Genomic DNA, 27,087 nt, shown 5'->3' on the forward strand with positions numbered 1-27,087 from the left:
TTTCCCCGAAGTTTTCTTTCCCGCGGCCGCCGCTGCTATGGTGGGGGCGGAGGGGCTGCCGGGGCTGGGAGGGCCTTAGGGGGGGGGACAAGGGAAATTGGGAAGGGGTCGCAGAGTCCAGGAAGCCCCCCGCCCCGCCCCACCCCCGCAGAAGCCCGCAAGCGAGCAGCGGGGCTGGCAACGGTCTTGCCCGGAGGGTTTGGAGCGGGTCGGAAAGGCTCCTGCAAGGACAGCCGGGAAGCAGTTCCCCCGCCGGGGGGGGAGGGACGGGGGGGGCGCCCCGCTGTGCGACCCCCGGGCCGGGGGGCTGCAGGATGAGCCTGCTGTCAGCCATCGACACCAGCGCCGCCGCCGCCGCCTCGGTCTACCAGCCCGCCCAGCTGCTGAACTGGGTCTACCTGTCCTTGCAAGACACCCACCAGCCGGCCAGCGCCTTCGAGGCCTTCCGCCCCGAGCCCGCCGCCGCGCAGCACCCGGAGCTCGCCTACCCGGGCAAGAGCACGCCCGAGCTGGCCTCGCCCCTCCACTCCAGCTATCTCAGCAGCTTCTTCCAGCTCCAGAGGAACGAGGTGAGCGGGGGGGGGGGGGAGTTGGCCCGGGTTTGCAATGCCCCCCCCCCCCCGGCCATGCAATGCGGACCGCCTCGGTCGCGTGCACAGTTTGGGCTGTTGGGAAAATGCGGGGGGGGGGGCCGGGGGAGATCGCCTTTGCTGGCTCGCCCTCTCGGGCCTGGGGGCGGGGGATGCACGGCTCCGGCCACCGTCGCCTGCGAGGGCTGGGGGGGGGGGGAGTTTGCAAAAAAAAGTTTCGCAAACTTTTTGGAGCTTTGGACCGTCGCCATGATGCTTTTCGAGGATGCCTTTTTTTTGGGGGGGGGGTCAAATCCCTTCCTTGCCTCGGTTGCCTCTCCAAAGTCGCGTTTGCTTTTGTTAGAAAAAGTGTCCTTTTTAAAAGAATTGTTTGCTTGCTTTTTCCGATCCCGGGCGAGGGCGGCGCGCCGGGGAGCGGCGTTGGGCAGGCGGGAGGCGCAGAGCGCGCGGATCGGAGCCCTCCTCGCGCCGCCCGGGAGGTTTTGCCCTGGGTTGGCCGCGTTCTGGACGCCCGTTTCCCCCAGCCGACTTCTCAGAGCTCAACGAGAAGCCCCCAGGCAGAGTTCTGCGCATTCATACTGGGAAATGTTACATCTGGCTGCAAAGAAAGTTGGGGGGAGAGAAGGAAATGTCAATGGCTTGCCTCTGGCCTGCCGGGTTGGAGATTATGATCATTTCAGGGTCCCCCCGAATCGCCACAAAACCAGCTTTCAAGGTCCTTTTTTCAGTTGCAATCCTAAACAGAGTTGTGTTGGTTTCGGTGGGCCAAGAAGGGTGTAACTATGTAGGATGGGGTCGGGGGTGGGTGGGTCGGAATTTAATTTATATATATTTTTTAATTTATCTATGCATACCCCTGCCTTTCTCCTCGAGGGTGACCTCAAAGTGGCTTGTGTCGTTCTCCTCCCTTTTTCCCCCTCACAACAACCTTGCGAGGGAGCAGTCAAAAAAAGCAAGAGTCCAGTAGCGCCTTAAAGACTCACAAAATTTCTAGTAGGGTATGAGCTTTCGTGAGTCATGGCTTGCTTCTTCAGAGAAGGTAGGTTAGGCTGAGAGCGTGCGACTGGGCCAAGGTCACCCAGCAAGCTTCCATGGCACAAGTGGGGATTCGAACCTGGGTCTCCCAGATACTAGTCTGACATTCTTAAACACCACACTGCGTGAAGTTCAGGGAGAAGGTTACAACTGGAGAGGAGCCTTCTTCACCAGCGCAGGATTTTGGGACGTGTGGTGGAAGCAGAGTGGTGTAGTGGTTAGTTTCAGGCTAGAACCTGGGAGACCCTAGTTTGAATCTTACTAGTGGAAGCTTGCTAGCAGGTCACACACACTCTGAGCCTACCCTACCTCATAGGGTTGTTGTGAAGATAAAATAGAGGGGATGTGGCGCAGTGTTAGTGCATCTGCTTGGCATGCAGAGGGTCCCAGGTTCAATCCCTGGCATCTCCAGTTAAAGGGACCAGGCAAGTAGGTGATGTGAAAGATCCCTGCCTGAGACCCTGGAGAGCAGCTGCCAGCCTGAGTAGACAATGCTGACTTTGATGGACCAAGGGTCTGATTGCATAGAAGGCGGCTTCATGTGTTCATGTGAGGAAAGGAGAACAATGTAGGCTGCTGTGGGGCCCCATTGGAGGAGAAAAAGGTGGGGATATAAATAAAGTAAGTAAAGAAATAAACTGAATGTAGCTTAAAGGTTAGCAACACTTAGTGCGAAAACCCCCATTAAATTTCTGATGAAGTGGGTTGTGGCCCACGGAAGCTCCTTTTGAACGAAGCGTTGTCCTTCTTCGAGGTGCCGCTGGATTTTTGTTTTATGCTGCTTAGAGCCACCTCTTTGCAATCAGTTTTTCTGTTGACATTCTAGTAAACGATTACACAGATCGACGAGGACGGTCCTTCGCAAAGTTACTGCAGTCTAAACACAAAAAGACAGAAGTAACTTTGCAGGGGTTGGGACTTCAGGGCGGTAAATGCTGGATGCGGAATTGAGATGGAGCGGGGAAAAGAGACAGGAGCAAATTTGGGCTGTTTCTGATCCGCTTGGTCAGGAGCCAGATTAAACTGGCTGTCCAAGATCATGGCCAGTATTATGCAGTGGCTAAAATCCTCAGGATGGTCACTGCTGTGGAAGAAAACAAGGTGTTTGACTGTATGGCTCATATATATATTTCCTGTGATGGGCTAGTGTGTGTGTGTGATGGGGGACAGCCAGATACCCCCCAGAAGGCAAATCCCCTGTGCGACAGCAATAGCACATGGTGGGATTTGAGTTTGCGTCCTGGCATTCCCATTCCATCCCATTGGCCGAGGGCATTGTTTAAGGAGGGCAGAGGATGAGAATCTTCTCTGCCCCATGCAGTTGCCTCTGAAGTTCGTAGATATTTCTGGCCAACCCGCTCTCTTCACATGGAGTGGTGATTGTTACAAAGCAATGTGTTGGGCCTAAAGAAAGCAGTTGACTGATTTGTGTTAGTCTTATTAATGGCGCTTGCCAGCTGTAAAAATCCCAACTGCTCTTCAGATACACCTTTGTTCCAGTTTACTTTTCGGTATAATCCAGAGAAAGAGGCTCCGGCCTCCAGGAGGGCCCTTGAGATCTCCTGGAATTGCAGAGGACCTCCAAAGTACCGAGATCAGTTCCCCTGGAGTAAAGGGCTGCGTTGGAGGGTGGACTCTATGACTTTATACCCAGCGGAGGTCCTTCTGTTCCTCAGGTTCCACTCTCAGATCTCTAATTATTTCCCAACCCAGAGTTTGCAACCCTATGTGGGGTTGCTAACCTCCAAATGGGGCCTGGAATTCTCCCAAAATTACTACCGATCTCCAGACTACAGAGATCAGTTCCCCTGGAGAAAATGGCCATTTTGGAGGATGGACTCCAGGGCAATATACCCCGCTAAGGTCTCTCCCCTCCCCAAATCCTGCCCTCCCCGGGCTCCACCCCCGAATTTCCCAACCTGGAGTTGGCAACCCTACCCTTGGCCTGTTAAATGAAGTCTTGCTCCAGAGGGGAATGCTATTTATCAGTAGGTAGCAAACCGGGGGTATGGCTTTCATTGGCAAACCAGTCAATGGGTCAGTGTTGAAAATAGCTGCATGCCTGCCCTAAGAATCATCCCCCAGCCCACCCTGGCTGAGCAAGCTGGGCAGTTTTGCGAAAGGTGGTTCTCAGGGACTACAGTAGGCATGTGTGTGAGTAGGTTGGCTACTAAAACAAAAGTGGTCTCGTAACTTGGCCAGGTCTTGCTTTGGCGATGCGAAGTTTTGGTCCCGTTTGCAGAGGTTCAAGCGCTCCATTTCCACAGCGGATGTTGCGCTCACCCTAAATCCTTCCCCGGGGGAGAATTCAGAAGTCTCTTTAATCGCGTGAATCTGGGAATTCCATTTAAATATCTGTGGACTGGAAATGACAGAAGCGACAACTGCAGAGGAGAGCAACGAGGATGATCGGGGGCCTGGAGACCAAGAAGCCCTACGAGGAAAGGCTGAGGGAGCTGGGAATGGAGAAGAAGAAGGTTGGGGGGGGGGGCATGACTGCTGTCACTTGGAGAAGGGCAGGGAGATATCTTGTTGACAGCAGAGGATCATAGGACTCGAAATAATGGGTTTGAAAGGTACCGGCTGGATATTAGGAAAACCTTTGTGACAGTAAGAGTTGTTTGACAGGTCGGCTACCTGGGGAGGTGGTGAGCTCCCCCTCACTGGCAGTCTTTAAGCAGAGGCTGGACAATCACTTGTCAGGGATGCTCTAGGCTGATCTTGCATTGAGCAGGGTGTTGGACTAGATGGCCTGTACGGCCCCTTCCAACTCTGATTCTATGAACTGCATTTCCTGTTTAAAGAATGGCGAGTTGGAAGCGATAGTTCTTCTGGGGGGAGGGGGCATTAAACCCTTGCACATTGATTGACCCAGACTTGAACATCGCTTTGTCTCCACCACCACCCCTTTGGAAGTCATGTATCTGAAAGCTGTTTATGAAACTGGAAATTCTGCCCCTGCTGTGCTGAAGTTGATGCAGGTTATGTTAGAGGCGATTGCCAGACAAAAGTTCTGCAGTGTTATTTTTCCTCTGTAGTGTGAATAGGCGTTGAATGCGTTCTCAGGGAAGCATTTGACAACCTTTCAAAGGTGCCCTTCCTGCCGTCGTTTCAGCAGCGCTTTTTCAGCTTCCTCCCGGGCAAGATCTGGTCTTCGTTCTGTCCACTCCTCATCCTTCCTGGCCCTGACAAACCAGTCCTAACCGGTGTTTTTTAGAAGCGAGTCTCTTTTCAAGAGGACGGATTCTCAGCTGAGAGTGAATCCGGATTGCAACTTAATTTGCCTTTGTGTGTGAGTCATTCCGCACCTTGCATGCTCGAATCTTCTGCATGTTTAAGTGGACAGAGAAGTTTTATTAGCAGTGAGGTAACACAAAGGGTTTGAAGTGCTTCGGATCCACTCTGAGACACAGGCCCTTTATGCATGGCTGTTTCCTCGTGGCAACCCTGCCAACTACTTCGGAGCTTTGCCTTGATTATGCTTGCATTTTCCCACCGTCAGAGGTTGCCTCACCCTCCCCTCCCATTTCTGTGAATTTTGCCTGCGTTTTCTGGATTGGTGTTTAGCCAGCATCCGGAAACTCGGGCAAAACGCAGGGGACACGCGCAGGGAGAGCAAGGCGACCTCTGACGGTTGGAAAATGCATGCATAATCATGGCAAAGCCCCGAAGTAGTTAGCAGGGTGACTGCGAGGAAACAGCCACGCATAAATGGTCATAGATCAACCCTAAAGGAAAATAGTGGTATTCCCGACTTACAATGCAGGGCTAAAGTAACTAAGATCACCTAGTGTATTAATGGCTGAGGCACGCTGCTGTATACTGTATCACCATTGGTTTATCAAAGTCTCTGTTGTCAACTCTGATTGGCATTGGCTCGCTGTGATGTCATGCGGAGATCTTTGACCTCATCTTATAACTGGATCCTTCCTTTTTTTTTTAAACTGGATACCAGAGATTCTCCATGCCAAGCAGGTGCTCTACCACTGAGCTGATGCCTTCCTCCAGAGCGGAGACTTCCAGATTTGTAGCCTGGTCTCTTAGCCATTCAATCAAAAGTTATTGCTATAGCCAAAGGCCGTTGCAAAACTTGTTAAAATTGTTGATGAAAACCAAAGACTCCACATACAAACAAACTGGTTAGTAAGATACAGGAAGCGTGTACATAAACATGAGTCATACCAGTCAAAGGGATTGTATTAAAATAAAGACAGTATTTTTGCAGCCTCTGCTTTTCAAATTTTATTTGCTGCAAATGCAAATGATGCCACCTGATAAATACTTTTGTCTTTATCAGCCAGCAGGTAAATGATTGTAAACTCTGATAACCAACCAATACATCGAGAAAGATGAGAAGACAAAAATTTCCCTCTTGGAGAACCTTGTCATGGGCAATATAATAGATAATGAAGATTTAATGTGCACCGTAAATCTTCGCTACAACCAGTTTGAATTATATACTTTGTACGTGGAGATTCAGCTTGCTTGCTTGATCAGGGAAATGATTTTTAATATCCTACATTGTTTAAACCTCTGACTTGAATAGCTCAGGCTAGTGCCACATTGTGGGAGCTAAATGGCTACGACTTGATAACAATTTTTTTTTTAAAAAAAGCTTGTTTAAGTGACTCACGGTGTAATCCTAGAAGAGTTACCCTCTTCTAATCCCATTGGCTTCAGTGGACTTAGAACTCTGTTTAGGGTTGCACAAGAAGAGATGTTTTACTTACGTGGCTTTTTAGCTCCAGTGCCCTTAACAATATTCCCAACGGCCAGTGGAAAATCGTGTTGTTTGTTTTCCCCTTCCATCAAGTCTTTCAACCCCGCCCGCTTCTATGGGAGGGGGAGAAGGAGGGGTGCTTAATGATCAATATTCTTGGACTGAAGCGGGGTGGAATGAAGAACTTTTCCAGTATTTTCACTGAACGGTGGACTTCTGGCTCGCGGCTCTTCCCTTTCGGAGCAGCTGTACGTGTCGTTATTTTGGACTCTGCATGTACGCTTGCGGACGCCCAGGCTAATTTGCAGTCACAAACGTGCTCCACGTTTGCACAAGTTTGCTTTGGTGCACAAAGCCCAGCTTGTAGCAGTGTGTACACACACGTCTATGCGATACCTGTGTGCACGGGCTTGTTTGCGATTCAGTTGAGCCGCTGCGTTAAATAGTTCATGTCTGGGTGCTTGCAGGAACACAACGTCTGCGGCTGAGTTTGAGGGGAGGGTTGAAGTCCGTGTGTGTGTGGCTGTGTGTGTGTGTGTGTGTAACGCTGTGATCTTAAAATGATTTTAACTTTGGCGGCTAAGGCTACAATCCTGCCTTTTTTTCTCCCTGTCCCAAAATACGAGAACTCAAGGGCATCTAGTAGATTCAGGACGGACACAAGAAAATCCTTCTTTACACAGCGGGCGACTGAAATGTGGAATTTGCTGTCCGAGGCTGTCATGGTGGCCTAAGACAGCTTCAGAAGGAGGATTAGACAGATTCATGGAGGGCATGTCTATCAGTGGCTACTAGCCGTGGCGACTAGAGGGAACCTCCACATTTAGAGGCAGTCAACCTCTGCATCCCAGTGCCAGGAGGCAATGTCAGGAGAAAGCCTTGGCCTCTATGCCCTGTTTGTTGGCCCTCCAGAGTAATTGGTTGGCCACCGTGTGAGACAGGATGCTGGACTAGGTGGACCACTGGTCTGATCCAGCAGGGGTCTTCTGATGTTCTTATGAAGGCCTCGGCCTCTATGCCCTGTTGCAGGACCTCCATGGGAACTGGTTGGCCACTGTGAGACAAGATGCTGGACTGGATGGACCACTGATCTGATCCTGCATGGCTGCTCTTATGTTCTTATCCATACTTAGAATCATAGAGTTAGAAGAGACCACAAGGGTCATCTAGTCCAACCCACTGCACAATGCAGGAAATTCTCAACTACCATCCCCCCACACCCCGTTTACCCCCACTCTATGCCCAGAAGATGGCCAAGATGCCCTCCCTCTCATGAACTGCCTAAGTTCATAGAATCAGCATTGCTGACAGATGGCCATCTAGCCTCTGATTAAAAAACTTGAGAGAAACCCCACTTAGCACAGTGGGCTTCACTTTTGAGTAAACGTACATAGGCCAGGGCTGCAGGACCATGCAAAAGAAAATCCCTGCCTCATGTCTACTGTGAAATAGCTAGGCTGGTGGTATTTCAACCCAGGGGTCAGGACCCTCGAGTGGGTGGTGGATTTTCTTCTGCCAGATTTTCTTCTGCCAGATTTTCTAGAGCGGGCATTTCTTTTGTTGCCTTGTTGAGGGACCTGCTGTGTAGAGCACCAGGGCTGATATGCCTCCTGTTCTCTTTGACCTCACCTGTTCTCTTTGACCTCCTGTTGTTTGCAATTGGTGGTGGAGCAATTGCCCATCTCTCTGACCTTTGCCTCATTTCTCGGTATGGTACCCTCCCAGGTACTTGGCTTGCCCACAGTTTCCTTGGTCTTCCGCCCATGGCCCTGTCCTTGACACCGGTGAGCAGCGAGATGGGTTTTGTGGGGAAATTTGGAACGGAAAATTATCCTATTCCGATTTAAATAAACCTGATTTAACTATTTTATTTGTTAACAAAAAGTTTAAATTATGTTAGCAAAAGGAGGCGCAAAACGTACTGTGGACGAGCTGGGTCTGTGGACCGGCACTGGGGTTTGTCCATGCTTAACGACCCACATTTAGTCTGTCTAACATTGGTTTGTTGCACAACGGCCCTAACAACTATAGATAAGCAGACTATATTTACAAAGGTGGGGTGGAAAATTTTCGATGTAAAAATGTAGCATAAAAAAAAAAACCTTCCTATTTTGGAAACATTTTCGCCTCGCATCGTTGCCAGTGAGATTGTAACGGTGATCTCTCCCACTTCCTGTCATGTGACTCTGATGTCATAGGACTTCCTGTCACTTGCTGGTGGTTCAAAGCGTCCCGTGCTTACACGGTCCCGGGTCTGGAAATGACGGAGACCGCTACACTCGGTGGCTATAGGAGGAGGCGGAAAACATGTAACCCTTCTGAGCTCTGTGGAGAAAGGGCAGGATGACAATATACAAGCTAGGCCAGGGGTCCCCGACTTTTTTCACCCTGGGGGCACCTTTCGAATTCTGACACGGGGCGGTAGGTGCAGCTACACAATGGCTGCAGCGGGAGGTGGAGCCATGTAATAAAGGAAGTCCAAGTGCAGGGGAGAAGAGGGGTACTTAAAAATATGCTGAGAAATGTAACTTTTAGAATTTGCTTCCTTTTTTTCTTTTTTTGTGAACGGCAGTAACAAAAATAAGTACGATGATGGTTTAAGTAAAATTACATTTTAGTATGTTAATGGTTTAAAAACATATAGTTCATATTAATCAACCAATATTATAGGTTAAAATATATAGGTGAAAACCTGGAGAAATAATATTAATAGCTTAACATAGATATATAAGAAATTTATATTTCCTGTCAAGTGTTTTTAAGCATGGCATAATAAAAAAGTCTCTTATATTCCTATGCAGATATAAATATAAGTTCTGAGGTTAACCTTAAACTACTTGGAAATAACAAGTAATAGTGTTGAATAGATGGTAGAAATAAAAATGATTCGAATAGATAATCAACTTAGGTTTAAGCAAGGCACATATGGTAATATGTTACCTTGTGTATGTTATGTGTTATGTCGATGGTACGTCACGTTGTATTTGTAACTTGTAAGTTGAAAATTAATTATTCAAAAAAAAATATGCTGAGAAAGACGGATGAGAGAAGAAAACCAACTAAGCTATGGTGGCCGCTGCCGCTGAAACAATGCTCCTTTAATCTGCACAACTGATTGGATCTTTAGTGGCCAATCAGAAGCCCTGCTGGGTCAAAGCCCCATTTGGCCCCACCCACTTTCCAAAAACTCTTGGTGGGCACTAAAAAAGCATGCCCGGGCATCATGTTGGGGACCCCTGAGCTAGATGGAAAAACAGCTCACAGTTGCCCAGTAGAGATCACAGTTGTGGCCTTTATTAGAAGGGGGTTGTGTAGATGAACCCACGAAGCTGCCTTCTACTGAATCAGACCCTTGGTCCATCGAAGTCAGTATTGTCTACTCAGACCGGCAGCGGCACTCCAGGGTCTCAGGCAGGGGTCTTTCCCATCACCTACTTGCCTGGTTCCTTCAACTGGAGATGCCGGGGACCTTCTGCATGTCAAGCAGATGCTCTGAGCCACAGCCCCTCCCCAGAGGACTGAAATCCTGCGTGCTAAGCGCTACGAATATTCCTTGCAGTATAAATACCAAGGGTGGTTGTTACAATTATCTCCTTGTTTTTAGCTGAGAGCGGTCACAGCATTGCACGAACCTCTAAAGGATGGAATTTGGGGGTGGAGGGGGGAAGCTGAGAACATTTGTTTGAGGGGGATGGTGGATGTAATGTTATTTTTATTCCCATTTCACGATGTGTTTTGAGATGACATCAGATGGGTGGGCCAGATTTGTCGCCAATGTGAATCTCGGGCAGCCCCTCCGGCTCTCTGGGAATGGTTTTGGCATTGGTAACGTTTTGCAAACATGTTGTCGGTGGAACTCGACCCTGGGTTTAATTATCCGTCCGTCAGCTTCATGAAAAAGATGTGTGTTATGCAAAGCTGGGCCTGGAAGCGGAGTCAGCCAAGGGCTCTGCTGCCTTCCCTGCCCCCAGCTGAAACAGGTGCGTCTGGCTCAAGGTGTTCCTGAGCCGTTGACCCCAACCATTTATAGCACTGTGCCGGCCGCAGTGTGGAATGTGGTGAAGACACCGGGCAGAATAAGGAAGGCTTTCTGGGCAGACGCCCCATCTGTGCTGCTTGATGACGTTGTTGTACTGGTTATGTGGTGGCTCTCAGTGGCAAATGCAGAGTCGGCAGCTGAGGAACTCCCCAGGCCCGAGACCCAGTGTGGTGTAGTGGTTAAGAGCAGCGTACTCTAATCTGGAGAATCGAGTTCGTTTCCCCACCCCTCCACATGAGCGGCAGACTCTAATCTGGAGAACCGGGTTGGCTTCCCCACTCCTACACATGAAGCCTGCTGGGCGACCTTGGGCTAGTCACAGTTCTCTCTAAACTCTCTCAGCCCCACCTACCTTACAAGGTGTCTGTTGTGGGGAGAGGGACTTTCCCTTCCTCTTCTTGCTTGGAAGTTTTGGGAATGGTGACTGTTTTCCCTTCATGATCCATTTGCCTTTCAACACTGAGTACTCTCCCCACTTAATTCGTAGATGTTTTACTTTTCTGTTTTCTTTGAGCTGCCCAGTTTTGTTTTCATGTTGGCGAAGATGCTGTGCGGACGGACGCGTAGCTAGGTGTAATATTCGGGAAGTGCCTGGAAGAAGGCGCGAGAAAATAGTGGCAGGTCGAGGGAACGAAAGAAGTGAGCTGTGCTTTGGAGACAGACGTTGCAGAGGAGAAATTGGGGGGGGGGAGGGGGAAGCAGGCAGCCTGGGAAAAGTTGCCTCCAAATGAGGGCACTGCGGATGTGACTCGCATGCTGACCAGAGACAACCGGGCAGGAAGAGGAAAAGCACCAGCTTCCACAAAACTCTGTTGTGATGAACGGGTGTTTCCACCCCTCAGAGGTTTCCCATGACAGCGATTGCCTGATAAATAAACCTAGGGGAGTAGCAAGCAACTCTCCCCCCCCCCCCCCGGCCACGTTCCTGTGAGACGCCAACTTCATTTCTGCTCAAATGGGATTTGCCGATTTGGAGCATGACAGAAACAGCCTTTGATTATTAATTTATTTTTTTAATGATTTTTTAAAGTTTTCAACACAACATAAAACAACGCACACAACATGCATACATTTACATAGCTATGCCAAGACATTTGTCAGCTATACTTTGGAGCGATTCTCTATTCTTTCTACTATTCTAGAAAATTATTATGTATCTAAAATATAAAATATAAACATGCTTTAAAGGAGAAAGAGGGGAAAACCTGAACATATTAACATATCATCTTGCAGGTTACATGAGTTACTATTCTTATTGTTACATAATTCCGCTTATATATAGTAAGCCTATCAGTTAATGCATAGTTATACTATATAATTTTATTATTTATTTATTTTTGTTTATAGTCCGCCAACTTGGCTATGCTCCTGTGATGCATGAATTTCTTTTCTGCTCACATAGGATGTGCGGATTTCGAGCATGACAGGAAACAGCCTTTGATTTATTAATTTATTTTAGTTGACGTTATTTACAGTCCGCCTTTCTCACGAGGGTCTCAAGGCAAATTACGCAGAATAAGTCGATGCAGGGTGGGACGCCCGTGAATGACGAAGTGAACAAGCGTCAAGTCAATGCATGGAAACTGAGATGGTTGTTAGGCATGAAATTGGAAGTTTTCAGACACTATTCTTGGGCAGTAACGTTCTAAAGACTGCAGTTAGAATCTGGCTGTTAATTTATATGCCAGCTTTCCGCTGAAAGGTCCCAGAAGAATAAAAAAGTCAACAAAACCATTTGTATACAACAAAAATTCAGTTAAAAAACAGTAAAACCAAAACATGCAAGAGAAATCAATGCTATTCCAACAGCGCCAGTGAGCCGCACACACACAAAGAAAAAGGGAATAAGTTATTGTCTAACACAACATATAGGAGGGTAGGCAGCATGGTATAGCCCGATCTTGTCAAATCTCAGAAGCTAAGCAGGGTCAGCCCTGGTTAGTATTTGGATGGGAGACCACTGAGGAAGTCCAGGGTTGCTATGCAGAGGAAGGCAACTGTAAACCAGCTCTGTTAGTCTCTTGCCTTGGAAACCCCATAAGGGGTTGCCATAGGTTGGCTGTGACTTGACGGCACTTTGCACACACACAACACATGCCCTGACCTGGCTAGCCTGATCGCCTCGTAAGGATTTGAGGCCATTATGTAGGGTTGCCAACATCAAGAACAGGCCCATAAAACTGTAGTTGGCAACACACAGCTGCGTGTGACTAGTGGTGGCCTGGAACCCTGAATCTGCTGTTCCTCACACCCCTTGTAAATTGTAGTCTGTCAGGCCGCAGTACTTTTGGCTCTCTATGAGGAAGGAATCTGAAATTGCTCAGATGCGTCAGTTAAACACACACATGTTCCGTTGAATGCCAAGATGGAATCGCCAGAGCTCTCAGTTCTGTGCAAATATCCTTTATAGTGGTAAAATCCCATATGTGCTGTTGATTTGAAAGGGCCGTTTTAGTGACAAAAAATATATATGTTGCACCATCACTGACAACTGCATCAAAGTCTGGTGACTCGTGTATTCTTTAATACCATGATAGTGGCACTTCATCTGCCTCGACTGTTTTAAGTTATTTGAAATGCAGAAAATAGAATCATAGAGTTGGAAGGGACCACCAGGGTCATCTAGTCCAACCCCCTGCACAATGCAGGAAACTCACAACTACCTCCCCCACACATCCCCAGTGACCCCAACCCCCCCCCCCGCCATGCAGGATCCCACAATCAAAGCACCCCCGACATGGCCATCTAGCCTCTGCTTAAACACCTCCAAAGACGGGACTCCATCACCCTCCGAGGCAGCACATTCCACCGTCGAACAGCCCTTGACTGTTTTAAGTTATTTGAAATGCAGAAAATAGAATCATAGAGTTGGAAGGGATCACCAGGGTCATCTAGTCCAACCCCCTGCACAATGCAGGAAATTCGCAACTACCTCCCCCACACATACCCAGTGACCCCAACCCTCCCCCCGCCATGCAGATCCCGACAGATGGCCATCTAGCCTCTGCTTAAAGACCTCCAAAGATGGGACTCCACCACCCTCCAAGGCAGCACATTCCACCGCTGAACAGCCCTCACCGTCAGAAAGTTCTTCCTATTGTTTAGGTGGAATCAACAATACTCCCATTGATGCAGCCCAGAATTGCATTGGCCTTCTTAGCCGCCATATCACACTGTTGACTCATGTTCAGTTTGTGGTCCACGAAGACTCCCAGATTTCTTTCATATGTACTGTTGTCAAGCCAGCTATCTCACATCCTGTACCTGTGCCTTATGTTGTTTCGGCCTAGGTGAAGTACTTTACACTACTCCCTATTGAAATCCATTTTATTGCTTATGGCCAAGCTCTCCAGTCTATCGAGGTCATTCTGAACTCTGACCCTACCTTCCGGGGTATTAACTACCCCTTCTAACTTGGTGTCATCCGCAAATTTGATTAGCATGCTCTCTATTCCAGAAAATGTTAGGAATTCCCATAGTCACAGTTGGTTCATTCACAGTGGGACGGGTTGATTTTGCCCCAGTGGTAGAACATCTGTTTGGCATGCAGAAGGTCCCAGGGTCAATCTCTGGCATCTCCAGTCAAAAGCCATTTATGCGTGGCTGTTTCCTCACAGTAACCCCGCCGACTACTTTGGGGCTTGGCTTTGATTATGCTTGCATTTTCTGACCATCAAAGGTCGCCTTACTCTTGCCATGCGTTTTCTGAATTTGTGTTTAGCCAGCATCCAGAAAACGCGGATAAAATGTGCGGAATTACGTGGGGAGAGTGAGGCAACCTCTAACAGTCGGGAAATGCAAGCATAATTAAAGCCAAGCCCCGATGTAGTTGGTGGGGTGACAGTGAGGAAACAGCCATGCATAAATGGCCAAAGGATCAGTTGGTAGGTGATGTGAAAAACCTCTGCCCAACACCCTGGAGAGCCACTGCCAAAGAAGGCCAATGCAATTCTGGGCTGCATCAATAGGAGTATTGTGTCTAGATCAAGGGAAGTAATACTACCACTGTATTCTGCATTGGTCAGACCTCACTTGGAATACTGTGTCCAGTTTTGGGCTCCACAATTTAAGAAGGATGTTGACAAGTTGGAGCGTGTCCAGAGGAGGGCGACCAGAATGGTCAAAGGTCTGGAATCCATGTCCTATGAGGAGAGACTTAGGTAGTTGGGTTTGTTTAGTTTGGAGAAGAGAAGGTTGAGGGGAGACATGATAGCCATGTTTAAATGTATGAAGGGATGTCATGTTGATGAGGGAACTAGCTTGTTCTCTGTTGCTCCAGAGACTAGGACACGGAGTAATGGATTTAAACAAATAGAAAAGCGATTCCACCTAAACATTAGGAAGAACTTTCTGACGGTGAGGGCTGTTCAATGATGGAATATGCTGCCTCGGAGGGTGGTGGCGTCCCCGTCTTTGGAGGTCTTTAAGCAGAGCTAGATGGCCATCTGTCGGGAGTGCTTTGATTGTGGGATCCTGCATGGTGGGGGGAGGGTTAGGGTCACTGGGGATGTGGGTGGGGAGGTAGTTGTGAATTTCCTGCATTGGGCAGGAGGTTGGACTAGATGACCCTGGTTGTCCCTTCCAACTAATTCTATGAGTAGGCAGTGCTGACCTTGATGGACGAACAGTCTGATTCAGTATAAGCCAGTTTCACATGTGTTTTGCTGTACACTGCATTGGTCAGGCTGCACCTGGATTATTGTGTGCAGTTTTGGAGGCCTCCCTTCAAAAAGGATGTGGACAGAAGTGAGCAGGTGCAGAGGAGAGCGATGAGGATGATCAGGGGCCTGGAGACCAAGCCCTACAAGGAAAGGCTGAGGGAGTTGGGAATGTCTAGTCTGGAGAAGAGGAGCTTGAGGGGAGACATGATTGCTCTCTTTAAGTATTTGTAGGGTTGTCGCTTAGAGGAGGGCAGGAGCTGTTCCTGTTGGCAGCAGAGGATAGGACTCGCAATAATGGGTTTAAATTGCGGGTGGAAAGGTACCGGCTGGATATTAGGAACTTTTTTTTTTACAGTGAAAGTTGTTCGACAGTGGAATCAGCTGCCTAGGGAGGTGGTGATCTCCCCCTCACTGGTGGTGTTCAAGCAGCGGCTGGACAAACATTTGTCAGGGATGCTCTAGGGCAGGGGTCGGCAAACTCATTAGTCAAAAGAGCCAAATATCAACAGTACAACGATTGAGATTTCTTTTGAGAGCCAAATTTCTTAAACTTAAACTATATAGGTAGGTACACTGTTTATTAACTTAATAAACTTTAATTAAAGTTTTGTCTCAATTAAACTATAGGTACACTGAATAAAACTTGATATCATACTTAATAGTGATCTTATTTATTGATAAAAATTAAATTGTATGTCCCTGCCATTTCCCCCTCCCCGTCCGGAGTCCTCGTCTGGAGGCCTGGTCTGCCGCCATAAAAGCCTATTGGTAGACCTGGCCTCCGGCTGAGTCCCATTGGGAGGCCAGGTCTACCCATTGGCTTTCTTGGCAGTAGACCTGGCCTCCGGAGGCCCATAGAAGCCAATTGGTAGACCTGGCCTCTGAAGGGGGACTTTCCCCTCCTCGGAGTCCAGGTCTACTGCCAAGAAAGCCAGTGGTAGACATGGCCAATGACTGACAAACACTTAATGTGAACAATGTGAGCAAACTTTTCTCTAGATTCACAGACGCAGTAAACACAAGAGAACATAAGAAAGGTTGTGCTGGGTCAGACTAAGGCCCATCAAGTCCAGCAGTCTGTTCCCACAGTGGCCAACCAGGTGCCTCTAGGAAGCCCACAAATAAGACCACTGCAGCATCATTGTCCTGCCTGCGTTCCATAGCACCTGATATAATAGGCCTGCTCCTCTGATCCTGGAGAGAATAGGCATGCATCATGACTAGTATCCATTTTGATTAGCAGCCATGGATAGCCCTCTCCTTCATGAACAGGTCCACTCCCCTCTTAAAGCCCTCCAAGTTGGCAGCCATCACCCCCTCCTGGGGCAGGGAGTCCCACCATTTAACCACGCATTGTGTGAAGAAATACTTCCTTTTATCAGTTTTGAATCTCCCACTCTCCAGCTTCAGCAGACGACCCCGAGTTGTACCATTACGTGTGTTCCGGGTCGGGGGGCCCACCCCGGCCCCGGGGCTTTCCTGCCACCCTCCACTTACCAGACAAGCCCCTGCTGGCTCCAAAGTGTGCCTCTTCCCTACAGGGACCCGCAGGCCCAGAAGACGATGGGGGAACGGAGTCGGCGCCGCAGAAGATGGGGCGCCGCGGCCCAGCGCCGCTGCCAGGGACGCGCCGCCAAAGGAAGCCCGCCCCGCCCAACAGCTGATAGGCGAGCGGGGCGGGCCAAGAACCGCCGAGCCGCCCGCCCAGCAATCGCACGGCTAGAGGGGAGGGGAGGCTTTAGCCTCCCAACCATTGAGGGCAAGGGAAAGGGGGACCCGGCCATTCTCCACGGCGGGGAGGGGGAGAGACCGCGTGCCCGCTTGCCTGCTCTCTCGCGCTCTCTCGCGTTCTCTCAGGCACGCCGGCTCCACAGCCCGGCTGCCGGCACGAGCAGGCGCAAGAGCTGGGGCTCCGAACCAAGTTCTGAGAGCCACACTCAACAGGCCAAAGAGCCGTATGCAGCTCGCGAGCCACGGTTTGCCGACCCCTGCTCTAGGCTGGTCCTGCATTGAGCAGGTGGTTGGACTAGATGGCCTCTATGGCTCCTTCCAGCTCTATGATTCTATGTTCAATATTTGGTGAATATTTGGGATTAGCACATCTCACAGTCATTTCATAGATATCTGTCTAGTCTAGGATTTTGTTTCTGACTTTCTGCTCTCTTCTGGGAAACTTCGAAGCAGCAAATGAGGACAACAGACCTCCCTCTCATTTGACACCCACCCCCCAAATCTGGAATTCAGAGGTGTGTTTTCCCTGAACAGGGAGATTCCAGTGAGCTGTCATGGCTGATAGGAGGAGTGTCCATGGGCAGAGAGAGGGTGGAACAGGTAGGAGAAGCTTTGATGGTGGAGCCGAGTAAAGGTGTGATGACGAGGTATGCTGGGCAAGACTCCTGTTTTTTGGAAGCGCTGGTCACCTCTAGCAGGAAGTGCTTTTCCATAGTGACCTGTGATGAAAATCACTGTGGCAATTGAATTGATGTAAATTTAAATTTTTGTTTTGGTCAAAATAAGAGATCTGTTCTTGTGTGGTTTTTTTTTAATTCCACATGTCTGTCCCTCCACACTGGCCTCCACTTTCTTTTTTCCCAGACCTCACCCCCCCCCCCAGTCCCTGGCAGCCGGTGGGGGTGGGGGTTGTGGCTAAAATAAAAATAAGGCCTTGACTACTTATAAGAAGTGGTAGCTCTTCTGGGTACCTCTAGGAATCACCAGGAATTCTGTGGTCACAACAGGTTTGCCAACCTCCAGGTAGTAACTGGAGATCTCCTGCTATTACAACTGAGCTCCAGCCGATAGAGATCAGTTCACCTGGAGAAAATGGCTGCTTTGGCAATTGGACTCTATGGCATTGAAGTCCCTCCCAAACTCCGCCCTCCTTAGCTCCGCCCCAAAAACCTCCCACCGGTGGCAAAGAGGGACCTGGCAACCCTAGGTCACAACGTCCTGTAAGTAGACAGGGCCATGTTTTTCTTTTTAATTTTCCTAGGTGATATACCCTTGCTCAGGTCCTTCACCTCCCCAAACCCTGCCCTCCCCAGCCTCCACCCCCAAAATCTCCAGGTATTTCCCAACCCAGAGCTGGCAACCCTAGATAGTGTCAAAGGGGTTGTACAATAACATCATAATCCTATGCAGAGAAATCAGTGGTCTTAGAATGAAGTAACTGCATAGGATTGGATGATAAAAATACTCAGATGTGGAAATCGAAGCTGTACTGCTCCGTAATCTGATGCTCCAATCTGGCACCTGTCTCAAATGCTGCCATATAATTCCTTCATTTAAAAGCCTGTTACCTTGCTTTCATTTTCTATTCAGACTCATTATTTAATTTGCTAAGAAAATGTTGTTGTTGAAAAGGTTACTTACCAAGTTTTGTAGAAAACAAACAAAAAAAAACACGAGATAGTATCCCTACTGACTTTCATTCAAATTGTAGGAGTGGAGGAACTTCAGAATAAACAAAAATGGTCCATTACCTGAATGGATGTTTCAGCTAGTCAAAATAACAGTTTAGGTGGTTATTATGCTTATGTGACTTAATAATGGTGATATAAATATAGAGTATTGGTAAAATAGTATTAATAAGGGGGAGTTAAACATTAGGACAATATTTTTAAAGTATTTTATAAACGCAGTGTTTTTTTAGTATAATAGAAATATGGAAATATAGTAAATGGTATCTTAAGAAGAAAATCAAATAGATTCTAGAATGTTAGAGATTAAATTGGGATAAAAGGCATATTTCCACCAAGTGTATATACTCTTTATGTATAATTGAACAGTAGATATAATATTATTGAAGCATTATTTTAATGCCTTATTTTCCCCTTACCCTTTTTCTTTTATGTTTTTCTCCCTTCATTCTTTTGAAAATAAAAAATAAAAATAATATTTTAGGTAGTTAAGCAGCGTGATTACACATTTATATTATGGAAATAAGAACACCTTCATAACAGAGATAAACTTGGTGATGAGGTGAGGCGGTATCTGTTTCCACTACAGCCAGGTTGTAGGCTCCCAAAAATCAAGCATTAAGAAGGTGTCCTGGACGATATCATTGCAGAGTGAGGGGCTGAATGTTTAAATGCCTCCCTGTGAAGATAATTCACAGTGGGTAGCCGTGTTAGTCTGTCTGCAGTAGTAGAAAAGAGCAAGAGTCCATTAGCACCTTAAAGACTAACAAAAATATTTTCTGGCAGGGTATGAGCTTTCGTGAGCCACAGCTCACTTCTTCAGATACAGCTAGAATGTGAGTCCATCTGTCTTTAAGTAGAGGAGAGTGAATTCAGACAAGCATTAGTATGTAAATGTGAATAGCAAGCGTGATGGAATTAGGTGTGGTATGCAGAAGAGTCTGTGATGTCCAGGGAAGAGATGGGTGTGGAGAAATCAGCATTGGTAATGAGCCATGAATGCAAGGTCTTTATTCAGCCCAGGTAAATGCATTGTCTTTAGTTTGAATATCAGCTGTAATTCAGCAGTTTCTCTTTCCAATCTCCCTTTGAAATTCCTTTGTAATAGAACTGCTACTCTTAAAGGGAGATTGGAAAGAGAAACTGCTGAATATTGTCGAAGGCTTTCACGGTCAGAGTTCATTGGTTCTTGTAGGTTATCCGGGCTGTGTAACTGTGGTCTTGGTATTTTCTTTCCTGACGTTTCGCCAGCAGCTGTGGCAGGCATCTTCAGAGGAGTAACACTGAAGGACAATGAAGAGACACTGTCCTGGGCTGAATAAAGACCTTGCATTCATGGCTCATTACCAATGCTGATTTCTCCACACCCATCTCTCCCCTGGACATCACAGACTATTCTGCATACCACACCTAATTCCATCACGCCTGCTATTCACATTTACATACTGTTAACATTTACATACTAATGCTTGTCTGAATTCACTCTCCTCTACTTAAAGACAGATGGATTCACATTCTAGCTGTATCTGAAGAAGTGAGCTGTGGCTCATACCCTGACAGAAAATATTTTTGTTAGTCTTTAAGGTGCTACTGGACTCTTGCTCTTTTCGATCTCTGTGAAGAATAACTCCTAAAGTCAATAAAGCACGCCTTTGAGTCGCAAGCGAATCACTGCAACCCCACAAAGTTGTGCCTTATGAGGTTCTCAAGGTAAGAGATGAGCAGAGGTAGTTTGCCATTCCCCATCAAGAATAACTCCTTACACTTAGACTATCATGTGACTGAAAAACTAACCCAGGTTCTGGTCTACACATGTCAAAGAGGGAGGTAGTATCATGGACTGGTGGTGGCGAAAAGTTTGCAATCAGGTTGCAGCTGACTTAGGGCAACCTGTAGGGTTTTCAAGGCAAGAGACGTTCAGAGGTGGTTGGCCATTGCCTGCCTCTGCGTCACAACCCTGAACTTCATAAGAACGGCCATGCGGGGTCAGACCAAAGCCCATCAAGTCCAGCAGTCTGTTCACACAGTGGCCAACCAGGTGCCTCTAGGAAGCCCACAAACAAGACGACTGCAGCAGCATTATCCTGCCTGCCTTCCACAGCACCTTACAGGCATGCTCTTCTTATATTGGAGAGAACAGGTTATGCATCATGACTAGTATCAGTTTTGACTGGTAGTCATGGATACCCCTCTCCTCCATGAACATGTCCACTCCCCTCTTCAAGCCTTCCAACTTGGCAGCCATGACCACATCCTGGGGCAGGGAGTTCCACAATGTTCCTATGTGTTGTGTGAAGAAATACTTCCTTTTATCTGTTTTGAATCTCTTGCCCTCCAGACTTCTTTGGTGGCCGACCCTCCTTAGCTTCCAAGAGCTGATGAGATCAATCTAGCCTGGCCCTGGACCATCCAGGTTGGGACATCATGGACCTCAGTTCGCAGGAAGGACATTCCAGTTTGGGGCCCCTTTCCACATACAGAACTTCCTTCATTTAGAAAAAAACAACCTAGCATGGCAGGGAGAAAGATCCGATCCCACCCCGGACAAGTAAAATGCCGTTTGGTTAGCTGTTCTACTCTTCTGGTCTGAAGACACTGCAGCTGAAATGGCCAATCAGCGCTCCAAAACGATATCATACTTCAGCCCCCTCTGTGGAGCTGTGCGCTCGCTGAAGTGTTTTTATTAGAGATAACATTTTTATTTCTACAAGGCCCAATTATTTCCATTGAGTTGAACACAAAGCCTGTTCTTCTGATAGATATTACGGTGGAAAATACACCAACCTTCCAAGAACTCTTAAGCATCGCGTGACAATTGGACCCTCGTTTTTTTTTTTTTATTTGTTCATTTTAAAATTGGTTGCGGTGACGGTACAAGTAATCATTACATAAAGGCCCGGCAAATTCAGACAGCAAGCCGGCTAATTACCACAGATGCGCTCCGGGAAAGCAATTATTTGAAAAAAGTTACGGGCTGGATCCCAATCTTGGAAAGGAAAATGACTTTTCGGCCTTCCCCGTTTTTCTGCATATGGGTATATTTACCCCAGAGACACCCCAACGGTATAGCTTACATTATATGCTGGGCAGATTCCCCCATCCCTCCACATGAGCGGCGGACTCTGATCTGGTGAACAGGGCTGGTTTCCCCACTCCTCCATATGAAGCCAGCTGGGTGACCTTGGGCTAGTCACTGCTCTCAGCCCCACCTACCTCACAGGGTGTCTGTTGTGGGGAGGGGAAGGGAAGGTACTTGTAAGCTGGTTTGATTCTTCCTTAAGTGATAAAGTCGGCATATAAAAATCAACTTTTCTTCTTCTGGTTCTCCTCCCTTCTTTCTTCTTTCCTCTTATTTCCCACCTCCCCGCTTTTCCTAACTTCACATCTTCCCAGTAGAACAGTGTGCTCATTCTTAAGGTCCGAAATGGCAAACTTGAAAAAGGCTAGCCGAGTCTGTTTTTCTCTTGCCTGCCCTCCCCTGGTCAGGGTTTGGGGAGAAAGGTCAGGGGGGTTAGTAGCTTGTAACTGCAGGGAGATTTCAGCTGTGGGCTGTTGGTTGACAAGTCATGAGAAACCCCTGGGAAGGGAGCCTGTGAGTAAAACATTCTTGGCAGCCTGAATGGCCACCCTTGTCCCTAATATAGCACTCATGTGTGCCAGTCTTCTTCTCAGTATGAGTAGCCGGTTGTTGAGCAGCCAGTGGTTGAAAGGGCTTCCTGCAGTTGAGGAACACGTGTGAGAAAGTGCCACTACGACCGTGTCTCCAATTTTCCTGCAGATTTTTACAAACCTAGTATTTTTATATACATGTATACAGGTTGAGTATCCCTTATCCGGATATCTGATATCCGGACTGACCCGAAAACCAGACTTACTGAAGAGGCATGGGGAGGGGCCATGGCTCAGTGGCAGAGCATCTGCTTGGCATGCAGAAGGCCCCAGGTTTAATCCCCGGCATCTCCAGTTCAAGGGACCAGGCAGGCAGGTGATGTGGAAGACCTCTGCCTGAGAACCTGGAGAGCCGCTGCCGGTCAGAGTAGACAATACTGACTTTGAAAGATCCCCGTCTTTGGAGGTCTTTAAGCAGAGGCTGGATGGCCATCTGTCGGGAGTGCTTTGATTGTGAGATCCTGCATGGTGGGGGGAGGGTTGGGGTCACTGGGGATGTGTGGGGAGGTAGTTGTTAATTTCGTGCATTGGGCAGAGGGTTGGACTAGAGGGCTGCACTCGTCTTGTTTGTGGCTTCCTGGAGGCACCTGGTTGGCCACTGTGTGAACAGACTGCTGGACTTGATGGGCCTGGGTCTGATCCAGCAGGGCCTTTCTTATGTTCTTATGACCCTGGTGGTCCCTTCCAACTCTATAATTCTATGAAGGACCAAGGGTCTGATTCAGTATATATATTCACAACATATGTAAAACACACAAAATAAAATACATTTAAAATATAAAACCCGTAAATGTAACCAAATGCAGTCCTAAATAAAACCATCTTTAACAACCTCCTAAAGATTGTGAGGGGCGCAGCCACACTTCCCTGGGTAGGTTGTTCCAAAGGTTATGGACTTCCTTCCTGGGGAGGTTGTGGGGCTGCCGCTGAAAAGGCCCTGTCTTGTGTACCCACCAAAAAGAGCTTGGGACAGCCGGTAGATAAAAAGCCCCTACTTCACAATACCCTGGCTCCCTAGTTTTCTACAGTCAAGAGTTCTAGAGCGTCCCATGTTTGCACTGCAGACTTAAACCGGTGTGACCGTCCCCTCCTGAAATCTGTCATTGCGAGGAGGCTAACAGAAAAACCATTCACACCCTCATCAGTCGGTAGTTCCCCAGAATTCTTTGGGGGAAGTCATAAAAAATAAAATGGGGGTTATTTATTTATTATTTATTATTTCAACTTACTACCCCACTCTCCCCAGTCGAGACTGGGCTCAGAGCGACTTAGAAAGAATATAAATATCCCATTAAATCAACAAAACCATTAAAACATTTAAAATAGCCCTGTAAAAAAGTCATCTAAAACAGGTATACTAAATAGCCCAAGGCGCCTCTAGGGTTTAAAACACAATGCTACAACTAGGCGAGCAGATGGAACAGATGAATAATAAATAATGATAAATAAGTAAAAATAACGTGGGGTTAAATTTTGAACTATAGCTACACCTAAGCCTTCTGTTTTATGTCGGATAATTCTAAAGTGTCCCTCGGCAAAAGCAAATTTGACGTCTGATCTCATGTTTTCCTTTTTCTTTTTTAACTTCAAAGCCAGTTTTTGGGCTATAAATTAAGCCCGAGTTAAATATGTATCTAGGAAGGCCAAAACAAAAAAAAAACTCATGGCCCAAGTTAGCTGGATTTCATCAGATTTCGGAAGCTAATCAGGGTCGGCCCTGGTTCCTACTTGGATGGGAGACCACCAAGGAAGCCCAGGGCTGCTGTGCCAGAGGCAGGCAATGGCAAACCGCCATCCGAGCAGGGCCGTCTGCAGGGGCCACCCTTCAAATGGGCAAAATCAATGACTGCCTTGCAGACATGCTTTCTCTGTTAAGGCCCCCACGCTATGGGATGGACTGCCTGAGGTGGTCAGGAAAGCTCCCGCTATCCTGGCTTTCCACAAACTGTGCAAAAGTGAATTATTGAAGAGGGCCTTGCTGTGCAGGTAGGATTGCCAGGTCCCTCTTTGCCACCGGTGAGAGTTTTTTGGGGCGGAGCCAGAGGAGGCGGGGTTTGGGGAGGGGAGGGACTCAATGCCATAGACTCCAATTGCCAAAGCGGCCATTTTCTCCAGGTGAACTGATCTCTATCGGCTGGAGATCAGTTGTAATAGCAGGAGATCTCCAGCTAGTACCTGGAGGTTAGGAACAAACAAAAGTAATCCCCTGTTCTGCAATAAGTGTGGTTTAATACAAAAAAATACAGCACAGGGCTCACAAAATGCTTAACCCACAATGCAAGAACTGTTTCCTTATGGTGAACTAATAGTGAACACAAAGAACAAACAAGCACAGTGCTGTACAACAAGAAGTCAATGAGAATGCAGTCAGGTTGTAATATCGTTCCAAACAGCAAAAACGGTAACTTGAACTGCGTAAATGGCGTGACTTTTCAATGGAGCTGGAGGTTACAAGTAATAGGGTTGCATGGTACAAAATGATTTACAAAGTTACTTGGATGAATTCTTATGGACTGTGGCCTACACTACTGTGTATAGTAATCCTCTAAGCAGGATTCTACTATGTAGTTTTGCATCATTTAATGTGTCATGTTAATACCTGGCATTGCTTCAGTTCTGTTTTTACATTTCCAGTTGGTTCTATGACCCTAATTCCTATTGCATCGTTTACTGAATGTTCCACCCTGTTGATTTGTATTGACTCACTCTGTGTAATCCTCCTTGAGTCATTGGGGAAAGGCGGACTATAAATTTGGGAGAGTCTTCCAGGGACTATGCAGGAAAGATGGTGAGGAGCCTAAGCGCTTCAGCCATATTTGAGTTCATGGCATGGGTCCAGACTGAACGTTTCTGTGGATTCCTGCCCCACAGGAGGCCATTTTGTTCCACCTCCTGTGGCAACCTGAAGTGCCCCCCAAAGGATGGAATCCCCCCCCATGAGTCTCGTGGGTCTCCTGCTTGTCTCACTCCTGTTCTCTTTCATCTGCATCTTTGAGAGCCAGCATGGTGTAGTGGTTAAGAGCGGTGGTTTGGAGCGGTGGAGGCTAATCTGGTGAACTGGATTTGTTTCCCCACTCCTCCACATGAAGCCAGCTGGGTGGTCTTGGGCTAGTCACAGCTCTTTCAGAGCTCTCTCAGCCCCACCTACCTCCCAGGGTGTCAGTTGTGGAGAGGGGAAGGGAAGGTTATTGCAAGCCAATTCAATTCTTCCTTGAGTGATTAGAGAAAGTCGGCATATGAAAACCAACTCTTCTTTTTTGTTGTTGTCTTCTTCGTTTCTTCTATATGCAGTGATGTCATCTCTGGAGGCCCTTGTCTGTGTACATCCTCTGCTGGAAATATGACAGGTGGCTAGGAGGGAAGAGCCTTCTTGATCGTGGCTGCACAAGACTGAAATGCCCTCCCAAGGGGTTTCTGCTTAATCCCATTCCTCTTGGCATTCCACTGAAGACTGTCTTTTTTGAGAGGGCCTTTGGTTTAAGAACATAAGAAGAGCCATGCTGGATCAGACCAAAGGCTAGGGTTGCCAGCCTCCAGGTGGCACCTGGAGACCTCCCACTATTACTGTTGATCTCAAGACGTCCAAGATCAGTTCCCCTGCAGAAAATGGCTGCTCTGGAGGGTGGACTCTATAGCGTTATACCCTGCTGAGGTCCCTCCCTTCCACAAACCCCACCTTCTCCAGACTCCACCTCCAAAATCTCCAGGTATTTTCCAACCCAGAGCTGGCAACCCTACCAAAGGTCCACCTAGTCCAGCACTCTGTTCACACAATGGCCAACCGGCTACCTCTAGGAAGATTGCCACAAAATCACCCTGCTTGTGCTCCCCAGTAAATGATTTAAAATGTATTGCCTCGGGCACTGGAGGCAGTTGATATTCATCATGATTAGTAGCTTGTAAGTCATTTAACATCCTGACCTGGATGGTACAGGCTAGCCCAATCTCATCACTTCTTGGAAGCTAAATAGGGTCAGCCCAGATTAGTATTTAGATGGGAGACCTCCAAGGAATGCCAGGGTTGTGATGCGGAGGCAGGCAATGGCAAACCACCTCTGCTAGTTTCTTGCCTTGAAAACCCCATGAGGGGTGTCTGTAAGTCAGCTGCGACTGGACTGGACAGTACTTACACACACACATAAATCATTTAGCAGGAATTAGCCTATAAAACTATAAAACAACACTGTTGGGGGGGAACACCTGCTTATGCTTTGTGTGTAGAATCATAGAGTTGGAAGGGACCACCAGTCCAACCAGCCATCAAGTCCAACCCCCTGCACAATGCAGGAAATTCACAACTACCTCCCCCCTCCACACCCCTAGTGACCAGAAGATGGCCAAGATGCCCTCCCTCTCATCATCTGCCTAAGGTCACAGATTCAGCATTGCTGACAGATGGCCATCCAACCTCTTCTTAAAAACCTCCAGGGAAGGAGAGCTTACCACCTCCCGAGGAAGCCTGTTCCACTGAGGAACCGCTCTAACTGTTAGAAAATTCTTCCTAATGTCTAGACGGAAACTCTTTTGATTTAATTTCAACCCGTTGGTTCTGGTCCAACCTTCTGGAGCAACAGAAAACAACTCGGCACCCTCCTCTATATGACAGCCCTTCAAGTACTTGAACATGGTTATCATATCCCCTCTCAGTCTTCTCCTCTTCAGGCTAAACATACCGAGCTCCTTCAACCTTTCCTCCTAGGACTTGATCTCCAGACCCCTCACCATCTTTGTTGCCCTTCTCTGGACACGTTCTAGCTTGTCTACATCTTTCTTAAATTGTGGTGCCCAAAACTGAACACAGTACTCTAGTTGAGGTATAACCAGAGCAGAGTAAAGCGATACCATCACTTTGCGTGATCTGGACACTATACTTCTGTTGATGCAGCCCAAAACTGCGTTTGCCTTTTTAGTTACAGCATCACACTGCTGACTCATGTTCAGTGTTTGGTCTACT

The 27,087-nt window shown here is 47.7% G+C and overlaps 1 protein-coding gene across 1 annotated transcript in view; it reads left to right on the forward strand.

Annotated features, from left to right (window-relative positions):
- The first annotated feature begins 307 nt into the window (after nucleotides 1–307).
- Nucleotides 308–27,087, forward strand: part of ZCCHC24 (zinc finger CCHC-type containing 24) — a 169,212-nt gene continuing 142,432 nt past the window's right edge. The window contains exon 1 of the mRNA XM_056849792.1: nucleotides 308–569. Coding sequence (XP_056705770.1) covers nucleotides 315–569 — 255 coding nt within the window. The 5' untranslated portion in view covers nucleotides 308–314. The remainder of the gene's footprint in view (nucleotides 570–27,087) is intronic.

This window comes from Euleptes europaea, chromosome 5 (genome assembly GCF_029931775.1).
Source record: "Euleptes europaea isolate rEulEur1 chromosome 5, rEulEur1.hap1, whole genome shotgun sequence".
Taxonomy (NCBI): Eukaryota; Metazoa; Chordata; class Lepidosauria; order Squamata; family Sphaerodactylidae; genus Euleptes; species Euleptes europaea.